At 42.7% G+C, this 24,040-nt stretch overlaps 1 protein-coding gene across 1 annotated transcript; it reads left to right on the top strand.

Annotated features, from left to right (window-relative positions):
* The first annotated feature begins 4,073 nt into the window (after window positions 1–4,073).
* On the top strand, window positions 4,074–16,021 carry LOC115090002 (C-X-C motif chemokine 10-like). Its single transcript, XM_029598527.1, has 4 exons — window positions 4,074–4,181; window positions 5,802–5,928; window positions 10,352–10,441; window positions 13,065–16,021. The coding sequence occupies exons 1-4, from the start codon at window positions 4,121–4,123 to the stop codon at window positions 13,090–13,092; spliced, it is 306 nt and encodes a 101-aa protein (XP_029454387.1). The 5' UTR covers window positions 4,074–4,120; the 3' UTR covers window positions 13,093–16,021.
* Window positions 16,022–24,040: the final 8,019 nt, after the last annotated feature.

Raw genomic sequence — 24,040 nt, 5'->3', positions numbered from 1 at the left:
TCACTGCGGCTGTCAGATTGGATTTGGGACTTGGCTACTATGTCCCTGAAGGTCTCATCAATGTACCTCTCAATCTGCTCCTCCAGGTCTGGTATGCTAGCCTCCAGAGATCAGACTCGTTCTCTGAGAGCCAGGAGCTCTTTGCTCCGGGTGCACACATACAATCTCTCACTGGTGAGTAAAAAATCACACATGGGACACTCAATGCAAAAGACTGGAAAGCCCCTCTCTTGCTGCTAAACTGCTGCTGTCTTCTTAATTCTGTTCAGTTCCTAGTTAAGTTTAGGTTGCTATGGGAGGTGGAATGTGTACAATTAGAGTCCTTTAAATTTATAAGTGTCTCACTAATTAATCTGGTAGTGAACTACAGCGGGATGATTAAACTTTCAATAAGGACTGGTGCAATAATTTGATTTAGATAAGACCCTGATTGATGTTTAATGAGAAAGTGCCCCTTGCCTAGAAATCAAGGGATGTGCTACGGGGTGGGTGGGAAGGAAAGACAGACACTAGAAATAACTCTCTCTGGCTTGCTTAATATCTCAGATACATACAAATTCTAAAGAATATATCCCACTATTTCACCTCTCTCCAAACTTTTTAAGTCATAAGATTTCTCAAAGCTAATCTTACCGATCTTCTCTCAATGGATTGAGAGATTTGAGTTTCCTCTTCTACTGCAAAGGGTGCGGGGCCTCTGGAAGCTGGGACTGTGGAGTTTGAAGCCTGGAACACTTGCTGGGACCTCTGGAGTCCTCTCCCAGGGGATGCTGGGAGCAGTATGCAGATGAGCCTTCTAGTCCTCTTCTACTGAAAAGGGTGCGGGACCTCTGGAAGCTGGGGCTGTGGAATTTGAAGCCTGGATCGCTCACTATGACTTCTAGAGTCCTCTCCCAAGGGATGTTGGGAACAGTATGAGACTGAGAGTTGAATGAGGGGGAAGGGGAGTGAGACAGTGGCAGAAGGGAGTGAGAAGAGAGGGTAGAATGAATGCGAGAGAGAAAGGAGAAAGTTTGTGTTCCCTCCTCTCCTGCCCCTCACCCCACCTCCCCTCCACTAATTCACAACAATCTCAGGATGATGGGAAATTCACATTTTTTTTCCTTATTAGTGTTAATTATTGGCTATTTGATATGTCTGCTGTTTTGAAATATGTAATACATTTTGGGGAAATATTTAAAGTTTTCCAACCTTAATATTTATTAGATGTTCTATTCATCATTTGTTTTGAAATATTCTTTTTATTAGTATGGTTTACTATTATGATTGATGATTTATATTTCTTGATTTTGCTTTATGAGGTATGGTGATGTTTATGTTTTTGCATTATTGCACTGCTTACGATTCTGTCTGGGAGGAGAGAGAGAACTGGGGAACAAGATTGCTTGGGACTGTGAGGTCTGGCAGGGCACCAGGGAGCAAGACTGCTGGGGATTAGGAAGGGGAAAAGGGCTGGGGATCAGAACTGCTGGGAACTGGGAGGGGAGAGGGTAGGAGAGGGAGACTGCTATTGCTTCTGTTTCTCTGAGATGGAAAGTGGGAAGCATTTGATTTTCACTGTGTCATTTTTGGGAAATGTGCCTCTGAATATTTCTATGTTTTTTTTAACAATACAGAAAAAATGCAATTGTTTTTATTTATCTGGCAGAGTCTGGGTTTTGGGGGTTTCTAGTTCAGTTTTTGTCTCCATGTTTCTCTTTCTAATTTGAGGTCAATTATTCTGTATTTGGTGAGGGTCTGTTTGAGTTTTGCATGTGGGACTGAGATGTTCTGTGAGCGTGTAGTTTCTGTGTCAGGATCTGTAGCAGTCCAACTTGTGTTTTTTTTTCAATCTGTACCTTCTAGTACAAGTGTGTATTGTGTTGTTGAGCTGTGAGCATGTGTGTATGTGTGTATGTGAGAGAGCATATGTCTGTGTGACTGAGCATGTATGTGAGCCTGAAAGAGAGTGCATGAGTCAGTGACCCCGAGACGTGTTCTCAGGTATAGAGGACAGGGGAATTTTTTATAAAGCCTTATTAGTTTTAATTATTGGGCGTTATTTGATGCATGCTGTTTTGAAATATTATTATTGGTATTTGGGAAATTTTTTAAAAATTTGTAAATGAGTTTTCAATGATTGGATGTTCTCTTTGTCAGCTGTTTTGAAATATTTTTTTTTTTTTAGTAGTATTTTGAATTTAAAGAAAGAAGTAATGGTATCCTGTTTGGAGTGTTTGTTTTTGGGGGGGGGTGCCAAATTATTAGCCTGCCCTGGGGCGCCAACATGTCTCAGTCTGGCCCTGCAAATACAGAATAAAGGATCACAAGTTAAAAACAGAAATATGCAGGCAAAAACTTACTTCTTCTTTGTTTTGCTATCTACTCTAGCTTCACCCATTCCTGTTACTTGCAGACAGGAGGGGGGGGGGGGGGGGGAGGGGCTGGATTAGAGAGCAGAGGGCTCTTCTTTGCTTTGCACTATGCTCTGTCTGCTCTAGCCTCACTCATTCCCGTCCTTCCCTTTGCAATGCTACCTGGGAGCAGGAAGCAGAGGGCTGCTCTCTGCTCCTAAGATCTGGGGCACCGGCCAATAGTGTCATCATGGCAGAGCCATGCCCAGCATAGATGAAAGCAGCCCCGCTGATGATGCCCTCTTGGGTTTGACACCTGGAGCAGCCATCCTCTTTGCCTCTCTTTAATCTGGACCCTGGGCAACAGACAACTGCCTAGGGTGCCAAATGCTGAAGATGCCAAACATCCCAGCAAAGAGGAGCCTGCTCCTGTTTGCTTTCGACTCATGTCAGTGCCCCTTTAAAAGAGTGGCACAGTGGATTTCTGGTCCTCCACCCCTGATTTCTGTGGGAGACCCAAAAGCTCATCAGTCTCCAAGGGACGAGAGGGAATCTTTCCCCTTCCCTCTCCCCCCTGACTCTGCCAATGGGTGCCAAACACACTCCATTGTATGCAAATCTCTCATGCATATTCATCATGAATATCCTGAAAACCCGATTGGCTAGGTGTGGCCCAAGGACTGGGTTGAGAATCTCTGGATTGGAGGGAATATTTAATCCCCCATATATTGTTTGATGACATGCTTGTTGCACTGGGTAAAATGGACAACACTGAGTTGCATGTGAATAATCCATATACTTCTATTCATACAGGAGGGCACGCTGTGAGATGACAATTTGTGTGCATTGTTACTAAACAAGTCCTGCCCTTCTTATCAGTGTGTGCTGAAGCTGTCCCTTGTCCTCCCTAGAAACATGTCACTGTTTTTAAAGGTCAATTATCATGCTTCCTAACAGGGCAGCTCTGTTGTCCACTTATGTGCAAGTTGGATACAATTTTACATTTTTTTGTTTTTAAAGGTGTTTACAAATAAATTGGCTTGAAAATCCTTTTCTCCAGTTGCTGGGAACATCCATCCATCTCCACCAGCAAGAGCAGTTTGGGACATTGACCTGACCTTCCTTCTACTGTTATCTCTAAAGCTGTTCAAGTGTTTCCTTTCACCATTTTATATTGTTGGCCATTCATTATCTGGCTTTGTATTTGCCTTTAGATAAATCATATTGACTGTTCTATTTGTCCAAACATGAAAAAAATCTCAGGACAGCACCAGTCTGAATGTGCTATTGCACTGTGCAGGATATGGCTGATATGCACCATTTTCCCTGGGAAGTTACAGGATATTTTCGTAAAGCCTTTACTTTTTTTTTTAAATAAGATCTTTTTATTCGACCTACATATTGCTCAGTTGTGTTTGGCAGTAGCAGCCTTTTATTAATCAGATTGGCTTTATGCACGGAATAATTGGAGCTTGTGTTTCAAAATCATCACCAGTCGAGGCCCGTTAAAGTCCGAGCCAGGAATCTGGGATAATCAATGTCTCTCTTCCACCGAAAGCGAAAGCTCTTCCTCCTTTTCTAATAAAAAAATAAACGCGAATATTTCTGTGAAATAGGAACAGGTTTACAAACCAAAAGTCCCTAGCTCGCTTAGTTGGGACTTTCCCGGTCAGGAGAGTTTTGCCCAATAAGGTTAAGGAAGTGCAGGGAGCTGCAGCATAAATATAAAGCCGGGTGACACTTTCTCTGGGTGACACTTTCAGCCTCAGTAAAGCCTCAGTACCGCCATGGACAGGAGGGGCGCTCTTCTCCTCTGCTCACTGCTTCTGATCGCTGCAGGGATTCAAGGTGAGTGCAAGTGTATGACAGGGGGGAGAGAGAGAGCGGCGGAATCATAGGCTCTGAAATGAACACGACACCAGCACCTTCATGCACACAGTAAACATTAACGAGTCTAAATTACAGATGCGCACGGTAAAACCGGAGAAAAAGCGGCAGGGGCGAGAAAGCCTTCCAGCGCAATTCCTGGCATTTATACCCGCTCAAAACTGAACAGGCAGAGCCGGGCATCGGACCCGTTCAGGCTCTGCCTGGGTTTTTCAAAAGCCCCCCCACATAGTCGAGCTGCGGGCTTTGTGGGGTTCCCCCCTCCCCTTCCTCCCTGCTGGGTAGGGAGCGTTGCAACATTTCTCACTGCATGGCATCAAGGGAGGAGGTTAGGAAAAACGAACCATAAATTATGTATTTCACACTTTTAAAGTGTGTGTGTGTGTTTTTTGTTTTTGATCTCCTAATGAATAGAAAGGTGAGCAGCGGTGCTATCTGGATTGCTGACACAGCTGTTGGTTTCCTTGTTCTGTTCCTTTGGCCTGCGCTCTTGTGCCCAGGTCTCCTTTCTTCTTGTCCAAAGACATTTTAGGACTTATGCTTTCACATTTTTAAGGCAGAGGTGTGCAACTTTCTTAATTAATTAATTAAAGCAAAAGAAGCAAGTGCAATCTTTTTTTCTAAAGTAACAGATCAGTATTTTGTTCATAAATTACTTAAATCTGTCGAAGGGGACTCTGTCCTGGAAAGCTCATGCTTTAATAAATGAGTCTATAAGGTGCCACTCGACTCCTTTTTTTTTTTTTTGAAACTTAAGTCTATACCTGCTGATAAGGAACTCATCCTTCCGGTGCAAATGTAACAGACAGTTGCTTTTGCCCTGTCTTCAGAAACAGTACCTATGCTGTTGTTTGGCAGGAGAGGAAGGAAGCAGGCAAGGAATGGGGAGGAGAGAAAACTTAAGTAATGGGGTAAGAGAGGAAACAGGGAATGGAGGACAGTGAATGGGAGACAAACTTGGAATGGAGAGGGGTGGAGAGAAACCAGGGGAGAACACAGAAGACCAGGTGAGGAAGCTGGGCCAAGGAAGAGGAAGAAGGCAGGAGAGGAAAGCAGAGGTGGAGGAAAACCAGGAGGAGAAGCTAGAAGAGGAACCGGGGTAGGGGTGGGGAACAGGAGAGGAATGTGGAGATGAGGAAAGAGGAGGAACACAGATGGAGAAAAGAGACCAGTGGTAGAGAACCCAGATGGAAGGGGGGGGGGGGGGGAAGAGAGAGTGGCAGACGGACAGAACTACTAGAGCAATAGTGGGTATGTGGAGAGAAGAGAAAGAGAAAGAGGAAGAGGCAAGCTTGGGTGGTGATATGTTGAACTCCAACACATTATTATGGCCAAAAACAAATCCCCCCCCCGAGTGTTGGCTTCAGCCTGCATTCTTTATCTGATTCACTGCAGTGCCCACCTGGGCTTCTGAGGACCATTAGCAGAACAGGGCCCTGAATTACTCACATACACAATGGTGGCAGGGGGTTAGGGAGCTGTCAAAGTCTTTCATGCTTTTCTTATTGCCTTAACAATGAATAAAAGACTTCTCCTCTCTGGCCCGCTTGTCAATTTTGTCCCGTGTCCTTCTCATTTCAGGGCTGTCCATCGGTGGGAAACGACGTTGCCTCTGCCCTGGGAAAGGCTCTAACTCTGTTAAACCCCAATCCATTCAAAAAATCGAAGTGTTTCCCAAGAGCTCATCCTGCGAACATGTCGAGGTCATGTAAGTGCCACCTCCCTTCCCAAAGTTAAAGAAGAGCATGTGCCAGAGCGCACTGAACAACAAAAAAAATAAACATTTCCTCTGGTTTTTACAGTTAATTTTTGCAAACAGATAATGGACTAGTCGAGAGCATTTCGTTCTTTAGATTGTTAATTTCCACTTCCCACACGCAGTACACTGAATTGAATTCATGAATAGAACCTTTTACCTCTGATTTCTAACTGCAGTTTCTCACTGTTGCAAATAAAGCCATAATAAGATGTCAAATAAGTAAATTAGTGCCACCCTCAGGATTAGTGAAAGTTAGTTTCAGAATTAATCTGTGTCACTTTTTGTGGGGGTGGGGATAGGGATGCATCTTGGAATTATGGTAGGCAAGGTGGGAGATCTGCCTGTGTCCCACCTGATAATCCTAGCATAGAGGTAGGCATCTCCAGTCCTGGAATGCCACAAGCAGGTCTGGTTTTCAGAACATCCAAAATGAATATGCATAAGGCATATTTAGTATATAATGGGGGCAATGCTTGCAAATATACCTCATGCATATTCATTGTAGATATCCTGAAAATTAGACCTGTTAATGGTGCTCCAAGACCAAAGTTACCTACCCCTCACCCAACACAGAGGCTCCCAAACCTGTCCTGGGGGTCACCAAGTCAGTTGGGTTTTCAGGATAACTACAAATAATATGCATAAGACAAAATTTGCTTGCTATGGAGGAAATGCATGCAAATTTATCTCATGCATATTCTTGTGGATATCCTGAAAACCTTCTCCAGGACAGGTTTGGGAACCTCTGTCCTAGCAAATCTGACTAGGCCTTGCACTGAATGTAAGAACCAGCCTGACCTGGAGGACCCCCAGCCAGTCAGGTTTTCAGGATGTCTGCAATGAATACAGGATGTATGAGAGAGATTTACATGTAATGGAAGCAATGTTCCCTCTAAGCTGTGATGTGCACGGCCACTCACAACTTTTACCCTCAACACAGGTAGACCAGCAGGGGAGTGGTGGAGCTCATCCCACCATGGCTCAAAGTGAAAAAGAGACTGTATGTGTGAGTGTCTGTGTGAAAGAATGTGTGTGTGTGTGTGTGTGTGTATGAGAGCCTGTGTGCATGTGTCACATATAGGCTCTCATAGGCACACACTCACAATGTGTGTGTATGTGTGTGAGAGCATGGGTGTGTGTGTGTGTATATATATATATATATATGGGTGTGTGTGTGTGTGTGTATGTATGTATGTATATATATATATATATATATATATATATATATATATATATATAAATAAGAGAGGGAGTGAGAAAGAGAATGAATATGTTGGTATATGTGTTTGTGTAAGAGAGAAGATAAAGTTTGTATGGTCCTACTTTCCCCAATTCAAATCAATCATCAAAAGATCCCAGGTATGGAGAGCAGGAGATGTTTTTAATCCTTATTGGTTTTAATTATTTGTTTTTTGATGTTTCTGTTTTTTTTAAATATTTTGTTTTTTGGGGGGGAAATATTAGAACATTTTAAATTATTGGATGTTTTATTCATCGGATGTTTTGAAATATTTAATTGGTGTTTGAGAAATATTAGGACAAATTTATGCAAGTTCTCTAAATTATTGGATGTTCTTCACCTATTTTGACATTTATTCTTTTTATCAGTATGGTTTTAATACTATGAATGATGTTTTATATCTCTTGATTTTATTGCTTGATGTTTTGCGAGGAATGATGATGTTTCTGTTTTTCTCTTATTGCACTGCATAATACAGTCAGGCTTGTGGTTTCCAGAACAGTTTTTGTCAGCACATTTCTATTTTATGGTCTTTCTATTCTGTATTTGAGGATCTTTCTGTATTTTAAAGGTCCAGTTCTTGTGTTACTAATTCTTGCTGTGAAAATGATGGTACTTAGCACTGGCTTTTATGGCATTATGGTCATCTCTTCCTCATTTCTATTTTAAACAGAAGTTTGCTCTTTATTAATTTCACTTACGTGCAGAAAATGGTTTTGAATGTTCCTGCAGAAAACACTTTTTCATTTTCATATTTTACTGTTGTAACTTCTTGTATAGATTAGGCCAGTGGTTCCCAACCCTGTCCCGGGGACCTCCCAGCCAGTCTGGTTTTCAGGATAGCCACAATGAATACGCATGAGAGAAAATTTGCATGCACTGCCTCCATAACATGCACATTTTCTCTCATGCATATTCATTGTGGATATCCTGAAAACCCGACTGGCTGGGGTCCCTGGGACAGGGTTGGGAACCATTGGATTAGGCAATTATTTTAAGGGATGCACTTAGCCAATGTTCCCTTTAAGGACTGGGTTGCTGTGAGCATAATATTGATAGGCCTTTTGCATCAAACTTACAGGGTAATGTAACCAAACATTTTTGCTGATGGCAACCCAATCCTTAGAGGGAACACTGAAGGCAGTGCATGCAGATTTATCTCATACATATTCATTGCACACATCCTGAAAACCTGAATGGCTGGGGGTTTTCCAGGACAGATCTGGGAATCACTGGCCTAGATGATGTAAACAGCAAAGGGAACCCAGTTAAGACTGACATCAAACTCCATTTTCTAAAGGGACTACCTGAGCCAGTCCTGGTTTTACCAACTACATGCACAGATTTACAGTCCCCTCTTTTCTTGGAGAAATTGATTTTATTTCCAGACAGTTGATCTTCCACTTTTTCCCAAGACTGGTCTCAAAGCGGATTACAATATATTACAATGGACTGACACAAACTGAAACTAGCATCTTGAATAGCAGCTCTAGTTGCCCACCAAGGGTTCATGGATGGCGGAATTTAGTTGTTCTTAACAAACAGACTGAAGTTACAATATCCTAATGGTTCCCAAACCTGTCCTGTAGAATCCCCAGCCAGTCAGGTTTTCAGGATATCTGCAAATCACTCTCATGCATATTCCTTGTTGATATCCTGAAAACCGGACTGGCTGGGGGTCCTCCAGGTCAGGTTTGGGAACCACTGCAATATCCTATAGGGTAAAACTAGATCTGACTCAACTCAACTCCAGCCCTCAAAAGGCACAAACAGTTCTGGGTTTCTGGATATCCTTATTGAATATGCATATTTCCATGCAATGGAAGCAGTGCATGCAAATCTCTCTCATGCATATTCATGTTGGCCACCCCTGCCTTTTGACTTATGTAGGCCCTTGCCAGGGTGATTGCCTGCTGGGTCATGATGTTTTATTAGATCTTGAATTGGAGCTTGGGCGCTCTTCTTTCTGTTAGGGTGACTCTCCCCGCTGTGCTGTGGTCATGCACTCACACAGTGAAAGCAAACAGAAATGCATCCTTTTTATGAGCCCCAGTTGTCCTTCTTTTATGTCACAGAGGATGCACACACACTACAGCTATAGGATAAAAAAAAGCAGTTAATGACAACTCTGCCATTATCACTGCTCTTGAGAATGTCTTGCAACACCTTGCAGATGGCTCTTAACCTCCAAGCAATTTAACTGTCTTGCTCAATTCTTGAGTTGTCCACCTTCTTTTGCTGCACTGAAAGACCCGCCATATTCACACTTTCAGGATAGAGTATTGAGACATCCAGGATGGAGAATCCACCTGGGTTAGAGGCTCATTAAAGTTTCCTGTCGCTCAAACCTACTCTACCCAGGAAGCTGGGTCCTCTGGGCTAATATCATGAAATTGCTGCTGCCGTTCAGACTCCACCAGGGCTCTCTTAGGGTTACACTACCACCTGCTAGCGCATGCACCGTACTCACTTGGTTAGACCAATTATTGTCTTTTGCACAGGGTGACTGGAACGCACCAGTATGACCAGTAACATGTGGAGCTTGTTGGCAAATCCTAGAACGAGATTAGAGGTTTTGGGAAATGGGACATTAATCCGAGCCAGGCTGTTTTAATCTGGACTAGTATATGCATCTGGACAGTTGATTCACCCATCCTCACATTAAAGGCAACGATTAATAGCTGGTAATGCATAAGGACATGGACAGCATACGAAACTACGGAGATGAACTGGTCAAGTGTAAAAAAAACAAAACACTTTTAGTTTTTTTTAAATAAAAAGACATTACAGACTATAAGAGAAGGAAACAATAATAGGTTCAGTTATGCTCCTCCTTAATATGCCTCCCTTCTGGTTTCCCTATGCTTATCGTAAACTGACACACAAATGTAGCAGGAATTTAAACCATTAATTTTATTGTAATTTGTCTTGAGACCAGATTGGCAAAGGTGGCATATCAAATGTTTATAAATAGGAAAATATCCCATCATGGGTCCTGCTATTTATTTAATAGTCCATTATATATTACAAAATGGTACTAAATCTGAAGAGTTGTAGGAACTTTCTAGGACTATATTTAAGGTTAGTTTAAAAGGAATCTAACTTCTAAACATTGATTGTTTTTTTTTTCAGAATTACACTAAAAAAGTCTGGGAAAAAAAGATGCTTAGATCCAAATGCTATAAGGATACAGAAAATGATAGCTGGTGCTTTGAAGCAAAGGTGGGTTTACTCTGCAGGAACAAAGCACTTGGCTTGTTCCTCTTAGTTCCAGTTCCATGTTTTTTTCATTCAGTCTCCATCCTGGAATCAGTGGCTTCCCACATACCCAATCCTTCCTCTCCGTCTCTGCGACTCTTCTGGCACCACAGCCGCTGTTCTTGATCCTATTGCCCCCATCACCTCTCAGTCCTCACCGTAAGATCTCTGAAACTGCTGCTGGGAATATTTTTCCTTAGCTGCTGGTCCAAACATATTAAATAGGAGCCCAATAATAATAGCTCTGATGGGAGTTCATTGAAATATCTTTTCACTGCCTTGGAATGCCTTGCTGTTTCTGTTTAACTTGAGCTGTGACCTGTGAGCACTGAAATGATCCCAGAGGAGCTGTTTTTCACATTTTCATAGGAACAGGCCGATGCAATAAAGTGTGTTCAGCTGAACGCAGTTTTACCCGCACTTAAATGCACATTTTAGGCTGAATTTTCAAAGGTCCAGGTGCGCCGAATTGGGGAGATATGCGCGAGGCTGGGCCATGTGCGTAACGCACGGATTTTCGAAGGCCTGCAGCCATGGCGTAGCTCCTGATACATGAATAGGAAGGGCTAAAGGAAAAAGGGCGGGCCAGGGGTGCGGTCTGCGTGGGGCTGGACAGCGCCATTAAGGGACAGTTCTGCTGAAATGCAGGCTGGGAACAATGGACTCGTGTAACCTGCTGCTGCTCCGGATCACAGGTAAGTATAAAAACAAACAAAAATAAATCTAGGGTAGTGGGGTAGGTTAGGTAGGTGGTGTAGGAAGTCAGCTCCTTTACTGGAGTGAACTGGAATTTGGGCCTATCCCATTGCCCCGTGCATCTACTGAAATCCCCCCTGCTTCTGCGTGGGAGGGCATTCGCGTGCACATGTGCGCTGATATAAAATCGTGCGTGCACGTGTGCCCGGGTAGTGGATTTTTATAACGTGCGCACGACGACGAGCACGTTATAAGATCGGCGCGTCCATGTGTGCGCACCAGCAACCGTGCGCACATGGACACCCGCGCAGAGGTTTGTGTGGGTAAACGTTACTCCCGATGCAGGAAGGAGCTATACCTGCCAAAACAAAAAGTGCATTTAAAAATGTGTGCTCAACTCAGTGTCCTCACAAGGAAATTCCATGCAAATGAGGGCATTAAGCATTTCCTCCCAATGCAGCAAGATGTGCTGGCTAAGCGCACATTTTATTATCACTAGAAACTTTTCTCCTGGTCGGAGGTGGAGTAAACGTTCTATCGCTGGATCCACTGCTGGGGTTCCCCCTGTACTCAGGACGACAAGCGGCAGAGGCTCAACCATATGTTTATTTTCTTGTCTATCCGTGGCCAGATAACTTCTGTTGTGCTCCTAGATAGCTATGCTCCTAAGTTAGGTGTACAACAAGAGATATGCGTTTAAATTAGGAGCACAAGAAAAGATATACATTATGCTCTCTCCGTTCAGCCCCTCCCCTCTCGAGTTACAATATGTGTTCGGCTTGCTCCGACCACACGTTAACTCTTGTGTTACCATATTTTAACTAAAGATGCATTAACATAGCATTAGCTTACTGCATTGGGAGGTTAAATTTTTTTTTACCTGTGCGTTAACACTGTGCGCTGAATTTCAGTGCAAAGGCTCTTAATGCACAGGTTATTGCATCGGCCTGAACGTTTTTGGTCTTTGTACATATACCATCATCTCAAGCCGTCTTAATAGTTACTCTGTCTTTGAAGACAGCGTGACTTACATTTGCTTGTGACCGTACTTATAGCTCTGACAGTCCTAATGTGTGAAACCAGCCACTGTTAGTGAGTCAAATTCAGAACTATTTAGTTTTACAAAAAATGGATGAAAACATGTTTTTTTTATGTTAGCTTTTATATAATTCAATTTTGACCTAGCCATTGATTATTGGCTATGATTAGTATCAAATTATGATTTATTGAAGCTGTGTTTAGGCTTAATTTGGCGTAGATCAATGGATAGGATTTTATTTGTATAAAATTATGAGTCTATTATATTAGCGTATGCCGTGTTAGTTATTGTCAAATAGTTGATGTTTTATGTATGTCAGTTTGACTGTTATGTCCTAATTTTAGATTTGGTGTAATTAAATATGTTTTTATTTTATGTTTATTTATTATATTTTAACATTTCTATTTCTCCCTCGGAGTGTCTATTGATGAGCGAGTTATATATTTTTAATAAAAAAAAATTAAATCAGACCTAGACTTGCATGAAATGTGGGTTTTGTTTTGCTTTTTTTTTTACCATTATCTGAGATAAAGGACTCAGAGCAGTGAACCTTGATCCTGCCCCACCAATTTTGGAAAAAGGATCAGCATCAAGGTGTACCCTACCTGCTGACTTGTGAAAGGATTCCCAGCTCTGTCTGTGTAATTCCAGTTAATAACACTGTACCCTTTTCTTGCCACTGACCCATCAAGGCATACTTCAATTTACTATTTTTCATCAGGACCTTTTCCTGCTCTCAAACCAGTTCCTTGCTATTACCAAAAAAAGAATAAAAAGAAAGCAAAGAATACTCTTTTTGGTGCATCTTAAAAAAAAATCTTGCATATTAACACAATTGTTCTCTTTCTACAGATTGTCAAAATCTCATCTGAAAAAATGACGAGGCAGCATAAGTCAGTCCAGAGCCTCAACATTTCACACTTCCATTTGAATCAAGATGTCTGAGTCTTAGGGATTCAATAAAGAATCTACAGCTTACAAAACAATGACAGGATGCAGCATTCCTATTACCTTGTTCTGGTGGCCATGGTAGTTACTGGTACTCGTTTACACTATCATCACAGATTTTCCTCCCATCAAGATGAAAAGCAGCACTGGCAATGCTGGAACGTACAGATCTTTCATATACCTGAACCTATAATATAGTCAGATTCATGGAATCATGTTCTTTTTCAAGCTATTTGTACATACAATGAGTTTTACAAGCTATTCATGTATATACATTTTTATATATAGGGCTAATGCATACTGTATTCCTACTATTTACTATTGTAAATCTGTATAGTATTCCTGGATGCCTCTAATCTGCACTGGTTGGAGGTATGCAAAATGGTTTATATAGAAGATGTTTTGCAGGTTTGAGCCAAATATCCTCTGGGCCTGAACACATTTTTCTTCTGGAGCATGAGAAATTAAACAGGCTCAGCAAACTGCAAAACAGACACTTTTCTATCTGCTCTAATTATATAAGTAGTATAGCTTTGCTTTCCTGCAGATTTTGCTTTTATACATTGACTGCAGAGATCTTAAAAGGTAATGAATATGTAGGAAATAGGTGCTGTGCATGCAGATGTTCATGCAGTGTTAAGAAACTGGACGTATTATAAGTAGGGCAGGCTTTTTGTAGCAGTCTGCTATGGAGAAATCAAAACTTTTTTTTTAAATTATTTAAAACTTCTCTGTACTGACATACATTTGCATATCACATCGGTTTACATTGAACAGGCAAAAAAAAACATTAGAAAAGAAAAGTTACATGTAACAGGGAGCTCAAGGAACCTTGGTTGTATAAGGGAGAAAGTAATGCGAGGTCTGGAAGATTATAACAAGGTATTTACAGATAAACTTAAGTCCTAAATATAAATTGGTGATTAAAAGAAATAAGTGCGAGGGGAAGGGGGGGATGAAAGGTGAATAAGGGTTGACTAAGGGGGGGGATAAGTGTACTGAGGCAAGTATAATTCAGTGGAGGAGGGAGTATGTAGAATGGCGAGCAAAGGGGGGTGGAGGGAGGGGATTATGTAAAAGGCCTGTTTGAATAGTCTAAGTTTTTAGTTTGTTTTTTTTTAAAGTCTGGGTGCAGTGTTCTTGGCGAAGGTCGGGGGACATAGAGTTCCATATTGAAGGTCCAGCTATGGATAGTGCACTTTCTCTCGTGGAAATGTGATGGGTAAGTTTGGGAGAGGGTGTGTAAAGGGATCCTTTGTAAGCGGATCTGGTGGGTCTATTCGAGGTATGGTAGTGTAGGGAGTCATTTAGCCAGCGAACATTCTGGTTGTGAAGTGTCTTGTGTATGATTGTCTCCTCCCAGTGCTTCGCCCTGGATCTCTTCATGCCATGTCTCTTCCTGCCCCCCTATACCAACAAAATATCTTCCGCCGCCACTTGTAATTTATACTTGCAATGCTAGTTCCACCCTATTTTCCCCCCTGCCCCCCTATACCAGCAAAACATCTGCTGCCGCTACTTTAAATAATACTTACGTTGTTCTCGTTCTAAGCTCTTCTTTCCCTGCCCCAGTTGTACCTCTCCCTGTTCAATGTACTTTTGTTGCAAGTTATATGTAAACTGATATGATGTTCCCACGAATATCTGTATATAAAAACATTAAATAAAATAAATGATTGTGAGACTCTTATGGAGAATTCTGAAGTGGACTGGGAGCCAGGGGAGGTCTTTAAGGATAGGCGTAATATGGTCTTTTCTGCGGGTATTAGTAAAGATTCTGGCCGCAGCATTTTGTAGCATTTGGAGAGGTTTGGTAGTTGTGGGGAGGCCTAGGAGTATAGTCGATTTTCGAGAATAATGTGGCTTGAAGGACCGTGCGAAAGTCATTGAAATGGAGGTGGGGTCTTAGTTTTTTTAGAACATGAAGTTTGTAATAGCAATCCTTCATGGAAGTGTTGATGAATTTTTTTAGGTTCAGTTGGCTATCCAAAATGACGCCTAGGTCTCTCACATGTTGGGAGATAGTTATGGAAGGATCGGCAGGGGTAGTGTTATGGTCGGGTGAGATAAGCTCAGTTTTGGACGTGTTCAGGGTGAGATTGAGGTTTGTGAGGAGGTGGTTAATCGATGTGAGGCAGTTGTCCCAGGTCTTGAGGGACTTGGGTACAAATTTCGTAAAGGGAATAAGAATTTGGACGTCGTCCGCGTAGATAAATGATTATTTATTCAATCTCACCCAGCTGGAGGACTTTCACATTTCTCACTCTCACAGCTATTTTATTTTCATATCATTATGTTATCTCCAAATTCTTTTCCAGAATAGTATAGGTAGATATTGAAGCTATATTAATTTTTGGTCTTGTTTGAAATGGACCAGGCTGAGTGGCAAGTCCTTATGGAGATTTAATGCAGTACCTTTATTGGATGATCCTGAGTTTTCTGATGCTGTCTATAAGGCATCATCTGAGCATTTTTCTGTAATGATCAAGGTGATATGGCCTCACATGTAGTTTGAGATGCCTACAATGCATACATTTGGGGTGAAATTATGAATTATAGTACCCATAAAAAAAAAAAAGGCTCAAGCACCTTAAATATCTTGAAATGGAAATGAAAGAACTAGAGAAGAAAGAAATGAAAGCTAATGTTAACTTTTATCAAATATTTATCAGTTTAAATATCAATATAATTCTACTTTAAGTCAGAGGACTGGGCAGTCTGTTTTTACTGCTGATCCTAAATATTATGCAGAGGATAATAAATGTGGGAAATGTTTGCCCGATGACTTTAGAACAAATTGCAATGCAACTGACATTCATGCTGCTAAACGAAGGATAAAGTATTAAAGAATGAGGATATTATTCTGCCCTTTGTCAAATTTTATTTCAAACTAAATTGTTCTGTAGGTACCCCCAAGAGACAGAATTAAATAATTTATTAATAATCTTACCCATCCTTGTTTAGTGAAGCTCTTAAGATTGTATCATATCTGTTGAAGAAATTGAGCAGATGGGTTTGTGAGACATTTTTGTAAGAATTTCAGATCCTCTCCCCTAATCTCAGCTTTATCAAAATTTGACAGTTATGGACACTTTTGCAGAGGCCATTACTGTGCTATTAGGAAAAGCTAGAAGAGACCCACTATTATGTCAAAATTTTAGACCTATTTCCTTGATAAATTTTAACTGCAAGGTTTATGCAGAAATTCTAGCTTTAAGATTATCCATTGTAAATGCTGATTGATTCTGATCAAGTGGGTTTCTTAAAGGGGTGATTGAGCTCTAATAATTAGATTTTTTTGGCATAATGTTTTTTGCCTTGATGGGACAGTTCTCCTTGATGTGAAAAAAAAAATTGAAAGGGCACTACAGTAATTTGGTGAAGAGATGGGGGTAGATTTTAAAAGAAGTGCGCGCGGCCTACATGTGCGCGTGCTACCCCGCTCGCATGTACGCCCGATTTTATAACATGCGCGCGCGCAGGCCCTACTCTAACCCCCCTCCCTGTCCTTTGTCTTACCTTTTGCGCCTGCCTCCGGGCAGGCTGCCGGCACGCGATCCTCCGACAGAGCTGCAATGGCCGCTCTGTCGGAGGTCTCTGGCCCCACCCCGCCCCCAGACTGCCCCTTTTGTAAAGCCCCGGGACTTACACGCGTGCCGGGGCTTTACGTGTGCCGCCGGGCCTTTATAAAATAGGCCCGGCACGCGTAACCTTTTGAAAATCCGGCCCATGGTTTTGTCAAAATAATACTTATATGTTAATCCTTCGGTTATATTTACACAAAATTGTACATCTTTCATTTTTCCCCTGGGAAGAAGCACAAGCCAAAGCTGACCATTATCTCCAATGTTATTAATTATAGCACTGAAATCTCTGATGTATTGCTTTTCGATCTCAGGATATATGATATAGGGTATCCTACAAGGAAATGCTTTCAAATAACTTTTATGCATGCATTTTGTTGTGTTTCTCAGCCTTTCATATCTGTTAAGCACTACTGAATTTTTCTCTTTATTTTTCTGGGTACAAAATTAACTGGGATAAATTAAATTGGTCCCTGTTTTGTCAAATTTTGCTTTCAATGGAAGGATGCAGGTATCTTGGAGTTCTTTTACAAAAATAAACTGACACTGTTCAATATAATGCACTTAAAATTATTAACTGAGTGAAGGATATATGCTTCTTTATGGAACAGGTAGTGGATGTATGGAATGGCCTCCCAGTGAAGGTGGTGGAGATAAAAAAAAATAAAAAAATAAAAAAAATAATGAAACTCAAGAAATCCTGAGATAAACAAAGATCTCTAGTTGTGAAGGGAAGAGTAAACCAGAGCTCAGCAGGGGTCTGTGGCATTGCACCACAAATGAAACTGGGCAGACAGGGTGAGCCTAATAGTCCTTATCTGCTGTCATATTCTGTTTCTGTAATTTAACGGCATGGCGTAGAGTGGATTGTATCCAAAGGGTTCTTAGCCCTCGTTTTATATCTTAGGCATGCTCCCTTTAGTGCTCTCACACTCTTTTTATGCATTCCAACCACTAGAACGTTGAAAAGCAGTTGTACTAAAGGAGTCTGTGTCTGTCCATCCATTCCAGAACAAAATAACCTTCTAGAGAAGGAATGGAAAATACCAAATTTGCCATGCTGGAAGAAAATGGGAATGGAGCCTCCCACAAAATCCCCAATTCAGGAGGTAGTTAGAGGCTATGAATGTTGGCAAGTGATCCTTTTCAAAAGCCTCACTCTCACCCAGAGCAGGATTCTAATTTGTTCAGTTACCATAAATCTCGATGATGTAAATTCAAACTTTACAAAAGCAAGGAAGGGTGCGCCACACACAGACAGACAACATATCTCCAGCCACGCCACAACTTCCACCTTTGATGGAACCATAAAGCTAAATGCCAGGCTTACCAACTTTCCCAAAGTTGTTATGTTAATTTACATTTCTAGATTCTCTTACTTGTACTAAAATACATATCAAAGTGGTTTACAAATAAGAGTACAATAATAATAAAAAACATACATCAATATATCATTAATCTAATATAGTGGATCCAGACCTGGGGTCTGTGAGATCATCACAGTTGGTCTGCAGGTGTTATGACCGTTGGTCGCAGATGGCTGCGACCGCTATTACTTCATGCGCTGCTACCCTCTCTCCTTTGGGAAGACTTGCAGCTGTGGCTAGCCGCTTCTGACACACATGGCTCCGTCCCAGGACTCCTCAGTGTGGCGAGGATGCCGCCGACCGCCATGTCGCTCCTGGGCCTTCCTAGGCATGCGTGCGCACTACATGGCCCTCCTTTAAGAACCTTGAAGTTGAGGTGTTCTAATCATTTATTGGCGGCAACTCCATTGCTTCACAGAGACACAATACTTAGACTGGGTCCCCCGACCCGGACCCGTGTTTCCCAACCAGAATACTTATAAGCGCAAATTGCTGGAGTTGAAGAATCCCGCTGTAAATTACGTCCCTCCCGATGCAGCCGCGTGTGGCGAAACACGGGTCCGGGTCGGGGGACCCCGTCTAAGTAGTGTGTCTCTGTGAAGCAATGGAGTTGCCGCCAATAAAAGATTAGAACACCTCAACTTCAAAGTTGTCATTGGGACTCATTAAAAAATTACTGCACTTCCTCTCTTGTTTAATGTACGTTTGAAGTGCAGCACTCTGCTCCCTATTTGTTGTGGATTCCTCCTTTAAGAACGCCAGGGTGGGAGCTTCAGGGGCTTCTCCTCTTGATGACATCACTAGCCCTGGACTCTTAAGCACCATCGGGGCCTGGCTCTAATCGACTTGGCAACGAGTTCTTTCCTTGCTGAATCCTGTTGATCTCTCGACGGACACTGGTTCCTGCTTCTCCTGGCGTGAGACACTCTTGGGTACCCGCTCATTGGGGGCCCTGCTCCTGTCTCTGGCTATCCGCTCCTCTGAGGGCCCTGCACCTCGAACGCTGGTTACCAGCTCCCCCGCTTCTCAGGGTTGCTCCCGGAACTACTCTACTCGTGGAGACCCAATGTAGGTATACCCCGCCCTGTGGGCCATTGCCTCACTACTCTGCTTCGTGGAGACTTAGCACTGGTGTACCCCACTCCACGGGCCATTGCCTTCGCTTGTGACTGAGTTGCACCCCCCGCTCCTCAGGGTAGCGCATTGTGTACCTTGTGACTGTGCCACGCTTCCCCGCTCCTCGGGGCAGTGCCTTGTGTATTCCTGTGACTATACCTCGCTCCCCACTCCTTGGGGTAGCATCCTGCTTTATCTCAGAGACTTTACTGCCCTCCCCCGCTCCTCGGGGAAGTGTTCTCTCCCACTGCCAGAGACCCCTGGGCTTCCCCGCTCCTCGGATAAGCCAACGTCATTCCTCCCGTGCTGACTCTTTCTGTGGCACCACCCCCTGGGGGTCACTCTCTCAGCACTCCTCCATACCCTGCCTAAATTCCCCGCTCCTCAGGGCCTGCTCAGCACTTCAACACTAAGAGGACCTATTCTGGCAATCGTATCCACACCCCAGTCTCCTGCTCTCTCTGTACTCTCTGGCTGTGTCTCCTATTGCTGCAGACCTGATCTCCCGATGGTGAGGCTCAGTGGGGCTCCTCCCCGTGGGCGATACCTTCTCTCACCTCGGGCCAAGGGCCCACGAATCCTAACAGCAGGAAAGAAGTATTTTTAAGTAGCTTCTTTCCTCTCCTGGAGAATCAGCACCATCTCAGGAAGGCTGGGAGACTACAGTCCGCATGGGCTGGGAGATTAGCAAGGCACTGATAAACCTGTGAGGCTTGGGGCTGTGGCAGACCAGTGGAGGCTGGAACAGCAGCAGGGCAGTGATGGCCTCAAGATCAGCAGAGGAATGGCAGATCCAGGCCTGGAGATTAGGGGGAACCTGCACAGGCCCAAAAGAAAGTCAAAGAAGGTGCAGTTAATGAGTGGTGGGGATGGGCTTGGGGGGGGGGGGGGGGGGGGGGGGAGGGGACTTAGGTGAGAGTGGTGGGGATCTCCAAAATTGTTAGTGACTGAAAAGCGGTCTGCACATTCAAAAAGGCTGGGGGACCCCTCACCTAAAACATCAAGAAACTAATAATCAATAAAATACATTTAAATAGTTAATACATAACAAATACATCAATATATCAAACTGGAAACAATCTAAAGCAAAACTACCCTCCCTAGGAAGGCTAAGCCATAAATCAGCTAACAAAATATCCATTTAATACCAAACAACCATATCCCAATACACTCAACCCAATCACTATCCCCAAATTATACTAGACTCCTATCACTCCCAAAGGAGCCCCCTAATGGGCAACAGGCTTGCCTCTACAGGAGCAATCCACTCTGCAGTGGGGTTAGCTAAAGAATCGCCCCCTTATGACATAGTAGGGAGATGGCAGAGGCACACTAACATAGGGAACAACCACATCACTGTGGCATTAGCAAGCCAGCAGTCAAGCTCACCCATGAAGACTCAGAAGCAGGCTGCAAGATCTGGCTACAAGCATCTTTCCCTCGACAGTGTGGTCGATTAAAGTGTCTCCCCCACACGACATCGCAGAAGGAGGCAGATTCACGCCAGGATAGGAAACCATAGGACAGCAGCAGCTGATGTTGTAGTTGGCACGGTTGCTGCTATCACGAACTCTTGATGTAAATTCTTTTTAATGTAAGCAAAGAGTGCCCCCCCCCGGGCACTAAAAAAAAAAATGTTCTCTCTATCTGCTGGGCTTCGGCCATCGGCTGCCAGTAATCAAAATGGCACCAACGGCCCTTTGCCCTTACTATGTCACTGAGGCCGACCAATAGCAGCGGTAGTCCCTGTGACATAGTAAGGGCAAAGGGCCATTGGCTGCCAGTAATCAAAATGGCGCCGATGGCCCTTTGCCCATACTATGTCACAGGGACTACCGCTGCTATTGGTCGGCGCCACTGACATAGTAAGGGCAAAGGGCCGTCGGCGCCATTTTGATTACTGGCAGCCGACGGCCCTTTGCCCTTACTATGTAAAACTGGAAATGAAGGTTCCTAAATATATACATACACACACACACACACACACATATATATACATACACATATATACATATTTTTTTTTCCTATTCTGGAAACTATCCAGGTCATCCATCAAAATGTGTTAGGGCCCTAATGCATGCGATAAATATCGCAACATGCATTAGTATGCAAATTTTACATTCAGTCTGCAAGTGGGAGGAATGAGGGTCTATATATACCACTTTTAAGAGGGGACACTTTCAACTCAGGGTGGGTTTGGAAGGGTGGTTTTACATACACAGTCAGAGGAATTATCTGTAAATTTGATATGACTGTTGAATTTCTATCATTTGAATCAATGACAGATACTAACAAGAGGAGTTGATTTGTACAATGCAACTGCTCTGAAAATGCTCGGTGCGCGCACACGGCCCGGCCACGCACACAGCTCCCGGGATTTGTGCGCACCAGCCTTTAAAAATTTACCAGTAATGTTTTACTGTGTTTAAAACTAGTATTCTGGGGACAAGATGGCAGCCAGATAGGAAGGGTTGGAAGCGAGCTCCTGGTGTGGCATTTTACTTGTTAAATTTTCCTATAACAAAATGCCCCATACTAAATGAAAGGGGAAAATTCGGGGAGCAATGTCTGGCTCTCCGGTTGTTGACCCTTTCCAGCCACGCATAGAGGGCTTCCTGGCGGGAGCAACCGGTTTGCCAAAGGGGCTGGTCGCTGGGGGGACACGGGAGGAGCGAACGCAGTCCCCCCCCCCTGCCCCTGGATATTACTCTGAGCCCAGGCGAGTCGATCAGGCCGATGCATCCAGTGCAGATTGAATCATCTCCGGTTGAGCCAATCTAAAGCGGATTACAGCTGGAGCTATTGGAGGCCGTGCAGGTGTCTCCCGAGACGCGAGAGGATGGGATGGTTACCTCGCGAGCTGGAGAAATTCGTCGTGCACTGGAACTGGGCCCCTTAGGAGGAGAAACCCTGACCCAAGCCGCGAATATCATCACAGGTAACATACTGCATTCAACAACTGTAAGGGAACAGTGAGAGGCACGACCGGAGTCCATGGCAGTGAGTGTCAATCTTGGGCAGCCCGAGGATATAACACCCGGGAAAGTTTGGTATGCTTTAAAAGTTATAGATATGGCTTTGAAATCAATCGCCCAGTCTATAACTGAAGTTAAAAACCAAACAAAGGAAAATAATAATTTGATTGGAACTTTTAATCTCAAGATTCAAAACCATGAGGAAAGATTAACTAAAATGGAGAGACTTTACAACAGAACATCGTAAAATCAGAAATGGCAATGGGAAAAAGAATGGAGAGAGTTGAAAACAATCTAAGAATGCTGAACTTGAGAGTATTAAATTTTCCTGTGGTTAGAATGATATCACCTGCCGAGTTGTTTAAAATATACATGAAGGAGATACTAAAAATACCAGAGTCAACGTTACCAGTATGTACTAGAGCATATTATCTTCCCCAGCCGGGTCGCGAGGTTGAAGGAGAGAACATTCCATCTATGAATATTTCTGAATTGTTAGAATTATCAATAGTCAGAAATAAAGGAGAGAAAAGCTATGTTAGTAACTTTTGCATTTATATCTGACCGTAATTATATATTGAAAATGTTTCTCAGAAATAGATTAGCTTTGTTTTATGGGGCCCAGGTCTGGATATATCCGGACGTAGTAAAGATAACACAGCAACGCAGGAAAGAATTTCTTGCTATGAAAGAAAGGGTTCTCAGCCTAAAAGCCCAATATGTTTTAAAGTACCCCTGCAAATGCTGCGTTAGATTCCAAAATAATAACTATGTTTCCTTTGAACCTGTGCAATTAAAGGATTTTCTGTTGGGCCACTCTCATGAAGTTCCCGAAGAGAGATCGACTTAAAAGAAATAGGGTAGCTCACCTATCTTATTTATTTATTATTTATTTTTAACTTTTATATACCGGTCTTCTTGCATGGGATACAAATCAAACCGGTTTACAGTGAAACAATAACCTCGCATGAGAGCGTTACATAGAACATGAAACACCGAATAAACTTTGAATAAAATTAAATAAAATGAAATAACATTAAACAGTTGGGGCTTGATTGAGCCAAAGGATGAACATCTTGTTCCTATATAAGAAAAAAAGAAATAAATGTTTGATTCGCTCATATATTCTCTTGCCCCTGACTTTCCTATATTTAGGTGCATAATCTGGATTGTTCTTTATTTTTCTTTGAAGAGTGATGTCTCTATAATGATGTATAAATAAATGCCAGAAGATACACCGTATTCTTATTAGAAAGTATTTCATGTAAATTTTGTGAAATTTTGAAAATAAAAAAACCCCAAAACAAAACACACCTAGTATTCCACTGACTTTCTGTAAGTGTAATCAACAGTTCCCTATTCCACTTATCAAGTAGAGAATTTAGAGACAAGGGTGAACCAATATTCAACAAAGCTTTATATAGCTGAGATATCTTTACCCTCCTGTCATCCTCAATCTGAAAAAAGTCCTCTGTTTGGTTACAGAAGTTCTCCTTTAGATAGATGGCCCCTAAGCTGCACACATAATGATGCAATTGCATATAAGCAAAATTGTCTTTGGGTGCAAAATCAAACCTTTGTTGCAACTCTTGGAAAGATAACATTTGTCCATCCCCCTTTATCTAAGTGATCCCGTTAGACTTCATATACCAAAAACTCTGTATTGCGTCCCTAGCTAAAACGAGTGATTGCCCTGAAGAGGAAAATTGTGTCTTACCAGCTAATTTTTGTTCCTGTAGTACCAAGGATCAGTCCAGACCGCTGGATAGTGAGCCCTTCCAGCAGATGGAGTCAGAGAAAAAAGCTGAAAGGCATCCCCTCTTACACTGGTGTGCCAC

The sequence above is a fragment of the Rhinatrema bivittatum genome, chromosome 1, assembly GCF_901001135.1.
Source record: "Rhinatrema bivittatum chromosome 1, aRhiBiv1.1, whole genome shotgun sequence".
NCBI lineage: Eukaryota > Metazoa > Chordata > Amphibia > Gymnophiona > Rhinatrematidae > Rhinatrema > Rhinatrema bivittatum.
This window is presented reverse-complemented; position numbering and strand designations above follow the sequence as displayed.

Excerpts from the sequence above, each read along its gene's own strand:
- LOC115090002 (XM_029598527.1), top strand. The coding sequence starts at position 4,121 with ATGGACAGGAGGGGCGCTCTTCTCCTCTGCTCACTGCTTCTGATCGCT. Across the intron at positions 4,182-5,801 it reads GATCGCTGCAGGGATTCAAG|GGCTGTCCATCGGTGGGAAA; the intron begins GTGAGTGCAAGT and ends TTCTCATTTCAG. Across the intron at positions 5,929-10,351 it reads TGCGAACATGTCGAGGTCAT|AATTACACTAAAAAAGTCTG; the intron begins GTAAGTGCCACC and ends TTTTTTTTTCAG.